The following is a 12,163-nucleotide window of genomic DNA, read 5'->3' as shown; positions in this document are numbered from 1 at the left end:
GGTAGCAGGTTCCATCATTAGTCCTCAGGAATCATGATTGGTCATTATGCTGGTCAGAGTTCCTAAGTCTTTCACAGTTGTTCGATTCTGCAATACTGTTGTCTTTGTATAAATTGTTCTGGGTTCTGCTTACTTTACTCTGTATTGGTTTGTAGAGGTTTTCCCAGTTTTCTCTGAAATCATCATTTCTTATAGCACAATATTATCCCATCTCATTACATACCTTAACTTGTTTGACCATTTCTCAGTAGACTGGCACCCTGTCAGTTTCTAATTCTTTCACCATACAAAAAAAGAGGTACAAATATTTTTGTATATTCTTAATCTGTTTTTCTTTTTCTTTTTCTTTTTCTTTTTGGTGAGGCAATTGGGGTCAAGTGACTTGTCCAGGGTCACACAGCTAGTAAGTGTTAAGTGTCTGAGGCCAGATTTGAACTCAGGTACTCCTGAATCCAGGGCTGGTGTCTATCCACTGCGCCACCTAGCTGCCCCATCTGTTTTTCTTAAGATCAATTGTTCCCTTAATCTATTCTCCCACAAATTCCCCCTTCCTCTTCTTTTCTTCCCCTCCTATTTCTCTGCTGAATGAAATGTATTTCTATAGCCACCTGTGTGCACATAAATTCTTCTCGAGGGTCAGCCTTTCCCCCACCCCTTCCTCCCTGTTTGTATAGCTATATACTTGCTCACCTTGATTATGTGAGATAATTTCCCCCTAATTTTTCTTCTTTCTTTCCATTCATTCAAGATCATTGTGATATGACAGAATTACTCCGAGTCATCCTGTCCAATTAACTTTTCTCTATGACCATTGATCATAATGGAATTCAGAGGGGACACATATTTCCCCATATTAGAATGTAAAGAGTTTGTCCTTTTGACACTTACTAGCTGTGTGACCCTGGGCAAGTCACTTAACCCTCATTGCCCAGCAAAAAAAAAAAAAAGAGTTTGTCCTTGTTTAGTTCCTTGTGATTGTTCATTCATCTTGACTTCTGTGTTTGTACTTCAGAGTTTTTCTACATAAATCAGGTCTTTTCGTTGTGAATGCATAGGAGTCCTGTTTCATTAAAAGTCTGTTCTTCCACCTGTAGGATTATCTTTAGTTTTACTGGGTAAGTTTTTCTTGGCTGTAAGCCCATCTCCTTTGACTTCTGGAATTCCACATTATATTCTAAGCTTTCTATTCCTTTATAGTGTTGGCTGCTAAGTCATCTGGTCCAGACTGTGACTCCTTGGTACTTGAATTCTTTCTTTCCATCTGCTTGTAATAGTCTTTCTTTGACTCAGAAGTTCTGGATTTTGGCTGTGATGTTCCAATGGCTAGTGGACTTTTTTCCCTACTTTGCCTGCTGATGCTACGAGATCTGGGAGGTTTTCTTTTATAATTTCTTTAAATATGGTATCTAGGCTCTTTTGGGGTGACTTTCAGGTGATTCTTACTTTTTTTTCTCTCCTTAATCTATTTTCCAGGCCATTTATTTTTGCTGAGATACCTTATTTTTTTCCCATTCATTCATTTTTTTCATTTGTTTTAATATTTGTCATCATCTTCTATTTGGTTCTTTTTGATTTTCAAAGTTTTTGTACCTGTTGTTCCAGGTTGTTCCTTTTCCAATTCTTTCTTCCATAGCTCTCCTTTTCATATTTTTTCCCTCTAATGCTCTCACTTTTCTTTTTTTTCTTTTCTTTCTTTTTTTTTTTTTTTTTGGTGGGGCAATGGGAGTTAAGTGACTTGCCCAGTGTCACACAGCTAGTAAGTGTCACGTGTCTGAGGCTAGATTTGAACTCAGGTCCTCCTGAATCCAGGGCCAGTGCTTTATCCACTGTGCCACCTAGCTGCCCCTCTCATTTTTCATTCATAAAAACATTTTAAGTCTTAAATTTCTTTACAAATTCTTCCTTTATCTCTTCCTGGAATCTTAGCCAAATTCTCACAGATTCATTTTTTCTCTGAAGTTTTGCTTAGAGTATTTCTTTTTTTTGGGGGGTTCCTTGAGCATTCCTGCCACCACATGATGATGATGGCACTCTTTTTGGGGGTGGCAGGAAAGGGAAGGGGAATAAACATTAAGCACCTACTATGTGCCAATGTGCTAATAAGAAGTTAAGTACTTTACAAATGTTCTGTCAGTTGTACCTCACCCCAGTTCTGAGGCAGGTCCTATTATTACCCCCATTTTACAGTTGAAGAAATTGAACCACCAAAAGATGAAGTGACTTGCCCCGGGGTCACACAGCTAGTAAGTGTCAAAGATCATATTCAGACACAAGTCTTCCTGACTCCAGGCCCAGCACTGTCTACTATATCACCTTTATGACTTTAGGGTGAGAATCTCTTTTGGTCATTTTCCTAACTACTTCCTGACTCTAGACTTCAAGAGACCCAGGCTCTACACACTTCTAGGGGGAATGGCTCAGCTGCCTGCTGTTGCTTTCTTGGGATGTTGAGAGTTGCGTTATTTCAGGATCTCAGGGATAGCTCAGGTTGGTGGGGATCCATAAGCTTTCAACTTGATCTGAGCTCTGGGTTTGGGTCTGAGCAGCAAGCCTGGAGGCTTGCCTTCTTTGGAGCTTCAGTAGACCCTGCTGGCCCCAGCTAACTGTAAAGCTCTACCAGTTCTAGCAGAACCATAGGCTCTGAATTTGTATCCTCACTCCTTATAAAACCTGGGTCCTGTGCACACTCCTTAGTCCAGAATCCCACCTCCAGGTATGGGTCCCACCATCTGTGCACAGTGTAGATTCTCTGTCAGTTTCTGGGCTCCTGGCCCCAGTGGCCACAAACCTTCCTCCCTAACCCAGGACCTTTTTCTTGGATTTCCTCATCGGGATTTAGGCTGGTGCATTTTCTAGGTTTGGGATTGAGGGGGAGGAGGGGAGACGCTCTCTGTCTGTCTTCCTGATATTCTTTGTGCCTGTCTTGGACCTTTATCTATTGTCCTCCTTTTATATTTGAGTTGGGTGTCCTTTTAGAACTTATGGTAAAATAGGGTGTAAGATACTGCTTTAAACTGATTTTTTGCCAAATTCCTTTCCAATATTTCTAGAAATGTTTGTCAATAAGGACTCTTTTCTCAAGTATTTTATATTCTTGGGTTTATTTAAACACTGGGTTATTGACTTCATTTTCAAAGGACATTTATTAAACATATCTGGTATATGCAAAAAAACCCACTAAAAATTAGAGGGAAAGGAATTTCCATAATATAATTCCAGATTATGGCCTCTGGATTCATTCCCACTGGGTACACGTAGACTAATCTTTTGATTTAAGCTTAACAAATGTCGTCCGTTTAGACAGTTTTAAGAGCTTCAGTGATCATTTACATAGAGCTTTATTAGAAAGTTGAACTGACCTTCCCAAATCTTAGCCTAGTAGCTCCTGATGTGTTCTTTTTCATTTAAAAAAAGCAAACAAACCTTTTGCAATCTTGGGGATAAAGTTTAATGATCCCTCTTTCCCTACTTCCTTTTTATCTAGTGTGAACAAACCACCTTTTAACTTTTGGACAGAGATAGGAGATAAACTAGTCACATTAAACCTAACCTTAAATTGTTGTGTTAGGATTACTGATTATAGAGTAATATTTTCTTTTAGGGGTGGAGATGAGAAATGCATTGATGATGGATCCAAAGATCAAAGCTTTTGAGTTAAGAACTCACTGTTTTACAAAAATTGCTGGGAAAATTAGAAAGGAGTTTGGCAGAGGCTAGGTGTAGACCAATATGTTACACCATCCACCAAGATACGGTCAAAATGGGTACATGATTTAGACACAAAGGGTGATATTATAAACCAATTAGGGGAGTATGGAATATTTTACCTGTCAGATTCCTGGATAAGGGAAGGACCAAACAAAATAGAGAGAATATCAGGAAGTAAAATGGATAATTTTGATTACATTAAATTTTTTTAAATTACATTAAATTTAAAAGATTTTACACAAACAAAACTAATACAGCCAGTATTTGAAGGAAAGTGGGAAACGGGGGGGGGGGGGGAATTTTATAGCAAGTTTTTCTGATACAGGCCTTAGTACTTCTATATAAGGATGATGTTGTTTAATTGTTTCAGTCATGTGTGACTTCTTCTTGGCCCCTGTCTGGGAGTTTTCTTGGCAAAGATACTGGAGTGGTTTGCCATTTCCTTCTCTAGCTTATTTTACAAATGAGGAAACTGAAGCAAACAAGATGAAGTGACTCTCCCAGGGTCACACAGCTAGTAAGTGTCTGAGGCCAGCTTTGAACTCAGGAAGATGAGTCTTCCTGACTCTAGGCCTGGCACTCTATCCACTGTGCCACCTGACTACCCTTTAAAGATATGTTTTGACCGTTGATCTATTAGGAAATTACTCTTATTTTTATAAATGACTCTGCTTTCTATATGTGGGGTTGCTAGATGGTGCAGTGGCTAGAGTGCCAGGCCTAGGGTCAGAAAGACTCCTCTTCCTGAGTTCACATCTGGCCTCAGGTGCTTACTAGCTGTGTGACCCTGAATGAGTCACTTCACCCTGTTTGCCTCAGTTTCCTCATATGTAAAATGAGCTGGAGAAGGAAATGGCAAACCACTCTAGTATCTTTGCCAAGAAAACTCCCAGTGGGGTTGTGAAGAGTTGGGCACAACTGGAAAATGACTCAAAGCATACGAACAGGCAGTTTTCAGAAGAAGAAATCAAAGCTATCTATAGTCATAGGAAAAAATGTTCTAATTCACTATTAGAGAAATGCACATTAAAACAGCTCTGAGGTATTACCTATCATACTGACTGACATGATAGGAAAGGGAAATGACAAATGCTGAAGGGGATGTGGAAAAATAGAAATACTAAATGCACCGTTGGTGGAATTGTGAATTGGTCCAACCATTCTGGAGAACAATTTGGAACTATGTCCAAAGGGCTTATAAAACTGCGCACACACTTTAACCCTGCAATACCACTGCTATATATCTGTATCGCAAAGAGATCAAAGGAAAGGGAAAATTTGAAACTCTTATGTACAAAAATATTTATAGCAGCAAATAATTGGAAACTGAGGGGATACCCATCAGCTGGGGAATGGCTGAATAGGTTGTGGTATATGATTGTGATGAAAGACAATTGTGTTGTAAGAAATGAACAAGGGGGTGGTTTCAGGAAAACCTGGGGCAACTGATGCAAAGACTAGGAGAACATTGTATAGAGTAAACAGCAATATTGTAATGATGACAAACTATGAAAGTCCTAACTACTCTGCTCGATACAGTGATCCAAGACAATTCCGAAGAAATCCTGATGAAAAATGCCATCCCCTTCCAGAGAATGAACTGAAGAACTCTGAGTACAGATTGAAACGTTTTTTTCAGTTCGTTTTTCTTTTCCTTTTGGGGGGGGGGGCGGTTGCAATGTGGCTATATGGAAATATGTTTTGCATAATTGTACATTGCTTATCTTCTCAATGGGTAGAAAAGGGAGAGAATTAGGAACTCAATTTTTAAAAATTAGTGTTAAAAATAACTATTTTTTTTTTCTGGGGCAATGAGGGTTAAGTGACTTGCCCGGGGTCACAAAGTTAGTAAGTGTCAAGTATCTGAGACCAAATTTGAACTCAGGTCCTCCTGAATCCAGGGCCGGTGCTTTATCCACTGCACCACTTAGCTGCCCCCAAATAATTCTTTTAAAAAAGAAAAATGCACAGATGTTTTTGCTAGTTTCTAGCTGTTTACGGAAGTGAATCTTGAGCTGGTAGTTGGGACTGTCCCACTGAACAAAACTGTGCAATATTGAATGACTATTTCCTTGTAACCAGATTTGATGGAGGTTCAGGTAGCATTCCTAACTAATCTGCTACTTTCTCCAGAACCCAAAGGATGTAGTTGGGGGATTAATGACTTCAGTGGTATAAATTATAAGTTGTAGTCCAATTTCTCTTCTCTTCCTTCCTCTCCCTTTGAATATAGGAGGGCAATAGATACTCAACCTTGAGTCTGAAGAGAGAAGACCAGTCCCTTTGTACTCTCTTCCACCCTGGTCATAGTGTTTTCTTCTTCTCATAGATTTTTAAATTGTTACTTGCTAAGCTAGTACACCTTCCCAGATGCTGTTTTTGCTTTCTAGTTTATAGAAAAAGCAGAACCTCTGTTATCCAGAAAAGAATATGCTGCTGTAGTTGCCTGTCTTTTCTTCAGTGTCAGTGTTCCTATAGCAACCACACTTTCTGCTGTTTTTCATCTGCCTTAAGATTGGAAATCAAATTAGGAAATTTATTAGAACTGTTATGTAATAAAAACATATGTTCTGAGGGAGGGCCTGTATGAAGCACCTTCTGATAAAGTGCATGAGCTTTATGACCTGTCTCTTTGCACTGTCCAGAGCTCCTTTTTCTCTTTTTAAACTTATTTCCTGGTTCTGAGCTCTGTTTTGGATATGTGAGATGCCAGATAGCTAAAGATAGGTGAGCTGTTAACTTTAATAGACTCAAGACAGATTGGATCTCATAATTCATTCTTTTTATTATTATTATTACTTTTTAAAAAAGTAATAAACATTTTTATTTATAGTTTTGAGTTCCAATTTTTATCCCTCCTTCCTTCCCTCCCCAATAAGCAATCACATATGGGTTATACATGTATGATTATGTAAAATATTCGTCATTCATTTGTAACAGCTTTTTAGAGTTCAGGTCATTTGGCTGAGCACTCTTATTCAGCGGCTGGGCACCAAAATGATCATATGATAATTATTATATATGAATCACTTTGGTGACGTTGGAATGACGGCCCAGCTTAGGTCTGCCAAGGTCACAGAAGATGTAAATAGGGTAAAAAAAAATCTTGTGGCAAAGTAGAGAACTTGCCTATCAGAAACGAGGAAGCTGTCCCTAAGAGAGCTACATAGTGTCAGGGTGGAAGAACAGAACTTGTGAGAGGTCCAAACAATTTATTTAACCTGAAGAAGGAGGGACTAAAATAGGCTGCGCCACACTGGGAGAAGGGAATGCTTAGCAGTGGCCCTTGGCCTCCCAGGACTGAACAGAAGGCAGGAAGGCAGCAGGAACCTCTGATGTAAGAACAGATGTAAAAATCTTGACTGCTAAGAAGGATTTACATGCTGGTGGAGGCAGCCATCTATTTTTAGAGGGGCTGGATTTGGGGAAAGGTGGCAGCTGTACTATTTAAACTCTGAGAACTCTTTTAGATCTATACTTCTCATGTGATGCATGTTTTCTTGCACAAGGAGCATTGTTTGTTTTTTGGTTTTTGTGTGTGTGGCAATGGGGGTTAAGTGACTTGCCCAGGGTCACCCAGCTAGTAAGTATCAAGTGTCTAAGGCCGGATTTGAACTCAGATCCTCCTGAATCCAGGGCTGGTGCTTTATCCACTGTGCCACCTAGCTGCCCCCCATAAGGAGCATTGAATAAGATCTTTTTTGTAGCACTGCAATTGTATGACTCTGGGACTCCAATAATAGAAGATAAACTTGCCCCTTTGTGATCATTCTCTTTACTTCTCCAGGTTGTGAAGCCTTGCTAACAGAAAGATTTCTTACAGAATTTAAACTCCTCTTATTTGATTAGATACTGGTTTGATCACAGTCCAAAAAGAGTTTTTAAAACTATCTCACGTTTGTCTGTGACACTGTTCATGAAGTGGGAGTCACGCTGAATTGTAAGAGCGGGAATGTTGACAAGTGCTGATCCTTTGCTTGTGAATTTATTCTTGTTCATTTTCTCTCCTTGTTTCTAGAATCCTATAAGTCCTCAGATGTGCCTGCATCCACCATGACGTTGAGTTCTAACCAGAAGATGCCTGCTGGTAATGTGAAACTTTGTGTTATTTATTGATGATGTTCTAACCAGCCTTGTGAATCATCTCCTCTGTCCCATTCCAGAATTTTTTCTTCTTGATATAATAGTGATGTCCACAAGTTTACTCTGCTTTTAGGCATAGCTAGTAAATTCCTGAGGAAGTATTCAAATCAGGCAGGTCTTCCTGAGTTCTAGCCCAGTGTACTTTATCCATTCTGCCACTCAGAATGAGAGCTTTTCCTTAACTGCCTCCCCCACCCCCCAAAACCCCACCCCAACCCTCGAGGTTATAGGGTCACAGCTGTACTCCAGGCAAACATGTGGGCATGGTGGTGGCTTTGGGAGCCTGGTCTTCTTATGAATGGAGTGAGCTGATTGTCCCTATGCCCCCTCCCCACCCCCCCAGCCTCTGCTCCCTCCTCTCTAAGATAATTGCTGAATGGGGAAGGAGTATAGATAGTAACCTGCTTTGAACTAGCCTGTCCTGAGGCCTTGATCAGCATGTGACTGCCTAATGGTGACTGAGTCAGGAATAAAGGGGAGACAGAACACATGGGAAAATTCTGCACTCATTGACTTTCTTCTGCATTTTGTCCTGAGTGTCAGAGTTCTGTAGAGTTGTTGTTATTATTATTAATTTCTGGGAAGCACCTGAACCTGAGACATAATGGTCAAGGAGAATCTTCACCGTGAATCCTGCCACTTTCCTGGCTTGATTGATTTCTTTAAATGTTAGGAATTTTCTGCTGAGGATGAGGTGGCCCACAGAGAGTGAGGTTTGCGGGGAAAGTGCATCATAGCAAATAAGATATTTTTTGCTCTTTGGGTACTGGAGGAGACATAGGAAAGTTCTTATTGACAAGTGCCATTTTCCATGATTGGTCTGGCTGAGTTATAGGGCTGGGCTGCTGCTTTCTCTTCGGGTCTGTATGTCTCCACATCGAATTTTTGTGCTGATCACAATGATGTGATGGAGTACTACGGTTTTTGGGGGGTGGGCAGAGGGTTTGTTGTGAATTCCTCCCCAAACGGATTCTTTCCATTTTCACATGAATTTAGAGGAGGGTTCTGGAGACCATGGGGATACTGCCAGCCTGGGTGCTGTTAACACCATCTACAGCAGTCCCTTCCCTTCACAATCACCTGCATTTCCAGAGGAGCCCTTCACCACCTACTTTGATGAGAAGATCTCCATTCCTGAGGAGGAGGTTAGTAGAGAGGACACGGAGGCAAGGCCTCAGGAGCTCCCAGGATACAGCCTTGGCTCCCTGCAGGGGTAGCTCATTAGCCTCCTGCTCAGTGAAATCTGAAGGTCGTGCACTTTGGCACACAGTCTCTAAGGACTGGACTTTGGCCGTGTGTGACCTGGCCGGGAGACAAGGGGCTAGATTGCTCCCTTCCGTGGGCACCTGTGTCTCTGTCTGTCTCATGGTGGCTCCAGGGCTGTTTGGATTTTACTTGATTGGGTGGTGTGTGTTGGTCTAGTTATAGGGTAAGGGTGGTGGGAATGATCGGGACATTCTTCTTCTGGGCGTGTTGTGAGACCTATTCACCCCAAAGGGAGGTGCTGCAGCCATCATCAGAGTGGGAGGGAGGCGGGGAGGACCACCCAAGGCCCTTCTCTTTTGCTAAGGTTAACAGGTGCTAGTGCCCTTCTGTGATAATGGTTTTGCAGTTTTCAATTTGGAGCAAAGCTCTATTTGTCCTCCTCACATCTTGTTTCTTGTGTAGTATTCTTGTTTTAGCTTCCGCAAACTCTGGGCCTTTACAGGGCCTGGCTTCCTCATGAGCATCGCTTATCTGGATCCAGGGAACATAGAGTCAGACTTGCAGTCTGGGGCTGTGGCCCAGTTTAAGGTGAGTCTCCAGCCTTTCCCCTTTCTGTGTGTCACACACACCCTTTCTGCTCACAGCATATCAGGATGGAGGGCTATTGGCAGTCCTTAACCAGATGCTGGAGAAGCAGCAAGAGGGGCAGGTACCAGAGGTTCAGGTCCTCCCTCAGGGGCCATCTCTCTGAGACAGGGGCTTCAGGGAAGGTGTTGCCTGCACTGGGGGGATCATTTCCTGCTTTAAGAGTTCCCTGTCCCAGTGAAATCTCAGGACCAGTCCCTCATCCTAACCCTAGCCCTACCCTTTAGTGTTTCAGAATCCAGAATTTTAGGGGAGCCTGAAAAAATCTGACTCCTTTCAAGTGCAGAACACTTTTCCCAGCAGGCCTTTCTCTGTTCCTCTAAAAAAGGAGGGGGTGAGGCTAGAGTGGGAAAAGCTGAGACACAGGGACAGGGCTTTGCTCAGCCTGGCCCGGCAGGTCGGCTCTGGGGCTTTGTGACTGAGAGGAAGGAAGGTCTCTTGGGATGCTCTAATGAGTGTGTCCCCCATCCTGGGGGAATTCTTTTTTCCAGCTGCTCTGGGTTCTCCTCCTGGCCACCATAGTGGGGCTCCTGCTGCAGCGCCTGGCCGCCAGGCTGGGCGTGGTCACAGGCCTGCATCTGGCTGAAGTCTGTCACAGGCAGTATCCCAAGGTCAGTGAGCTGGGGCCCTGCCACTGAATGCCAAGCCTCATTCCTCCCTCCCCTCCTTCACCACAGGGAGACTCATTCCAGGAACATCCCCCACACCAACTGCATTCTGTAGTCCTTCCTCCCCCCACCCCTGCCTGCCCTGCCCTTTGTCTGCACTTCCCACCAGGCTCTCAAGTTTGGTCTGCTGCATTTCCCCTGAAATGGGCCTGTGGTCCCATGGGTGTAGAAGTTCTCCTCTTAATGATGAATGACAATAGCTTGCACTTACATAGCACTTTAGACTTTACAAAAACACCTTGGAAAGGTTAATCCTGTGAAGTGGGGGGGGGTGGGGGTGGGGCAGCAGATAAGATTATCTTCACTTTAAAGGAGAGGAATCTGACCGGGGTCTTTTGCCTGCCTCCTGTCATCCCCTGAGAGGTCTGGAGAGCAGTAACTGGCCCCAGTGCAGAGATGACCCTGAGTGTCTGCTTCACATCTGTAACAGGCCCCCCGGACCTTTCAGGGCCAGCACCTCACACCTTCCCTCCTTCCTTCCAGGGCCCATTTTCCTCTTGTATTTCTGGCATGTGGAAGAAGAAATCTCTTTCTCTGTCCTTGCAGGAGTTTTGCCCTCTGGCTTGCATAGCCAGGTCATTAGTGTCCTTTCTCTCTCTGTTGCTACCATTGTTCATTCTTCCTTTTTCCAACCAGACTGGACTCCTCTTTATCTGCCTTCTCTTCCCCTTCTGCCTTTGCATGCACTTTTCCCTGGGCCTAGGATATTTTCCCTCTTTGCCTGTTTCATTTCTATCTACCCTTTAAAGCTTCATTCAGATACTGCCTAGTAAGTGTTAAGTATCTGAGGCCAGATTTGAACTCAGGTCCTCCTGACTCCAGGGCCAGTGCTCTATCCACTGTGCCACCTAGCTGCCCCTGCATCCTCCATCTCAATAGAAATCACATGGACCTCACAAAGCCACTGGTTTTGTACCTCTCTAATATTGTGGATTAGTCATCTCTATGTGTAGCTTACCTGTCTTCTAGACTGTAATGTCCATGAACGTAGAGACCTTGTTTTACCTCAACATTGTCTTCCCCAGTAACTAGCACGGTGCTCTGTAGGTGCAGTGGGAAGATGCCTTTCCTTCCTCTCCATCTGCTTTATGTCTCCAGTGAGCCAATCAGATCTTCCCTTGGCCCCTTGGCTATTGAGGCTCAGCCTGACCCACCTGGGGGCTCCCTTACTGGAAGGTTGCTCTGGACCTAGGTCCCTAATGCCACTGGACATTGATTTGTTTGCTGGTGGGCCTCTGATCTTTCCACATTTAGGTGTGTTTGGCTTCTGAATTAGATTTCCCCTAAAGGAGGCCCCTTTTCTTCTTCTGCATTGCTTTTATTCATTGCCCTTCTGGCCCTTTTCACTGTACCTGCACACAGTAGGTACTTAATACATGTTTATTGGTTAAATATTAATCCCTTAGACCTTTAGGACATTTTCAGCTGGGCAGGATGGTAAGCCTCTGCCTGTCCTAAGGGCGTCGAATGGAACAGGAATAAAAGCAGCTTCCTCATTAAGTGCCCCACCAATCTCCTTGTCCCCCAATAACAGGAGAAAGAAGCTCACTTGCCTCTCTGTGCTGACTATGGTTTGAAAAGGTCCTAGCTAAGAATTGGAAATCAAATGAACGCCCATCAATTGGGGAATGACTAAAGAAACTGCTGTATGATGGTGGTGGAATATTATTGTGCTATAAGAAATGACAGGCAGGATGATTTCAGAAAGGATTGTATGAACTGAACCGATGTATAGTGAAGTGAGCAGAACCAAGAGAACCTTGTGCACAGAGACAGCAATATTGTTTGATGAA

The 12,163-nt window shown here is 43.0% G+C and overlaps 1 protein-coding gene across 6 annotated transcripts in view; it reads left to right on the top strand.

Moving 5' to 3' along the window:
• SLC11A2 (solute carrier family 11 member 2) overlaps window positions 1-12,163 on the top strand; it is a 46,947-nt gene that overhangs the window by 10,859 nt on the left and 23,925 nt on the right. For 4 of the 6 annotated variants that reach the window (XR_006353224.1, XM_043966030.1, XM_043966027.1 and 1 more), the window contains exons 2-5: window positions 7,727-7,795; window positions 8,848-8,996; window positions 9,520-9,645; window positions 10,194-10,313. Coding sequence is in view for 5 of the 6 variants with exons in the window: in XM_043966030.1 (XP_043821965.1) it covers window positions 7,762-7,795; window positions 8,848-8,996; window positions 9,520-9,645; window positions 10,194-10,313 (429 nt within the window). In the remaining variant the exon portion in view is untranslated. Of the gene's footprint in view, window positions 1-6,931; window positions 7,046-7,726; window positions 7,796-8,847; window positions 8,997-9,519; window positions 9,646-10,193; window positions 10,314-12,163 lie in introns of those variants that run through there. The other 2 variants (XM_043966029.1, XM_043966031.1) reach the window with 2 other exon arrangements.

Source organism: Dromiciops gliroides, chromosome 5 (assembly GCF_019393635.1).
Source record: "Dromiciops gliroides isolate mDroGli1 chromosome 5, mDroGli1.pri, whole genome shotgun sequence".
Taxonomy (NCBI): Eukaryota; Metazoa; Chordata; class Mammalia; order Microbiotheria; family Microbiotheriidae; genus Dromiciops; species Dromiciops gliroides.
This window is presented reverse-complemented; position numbering and strand designations above follow the sequence as displayed.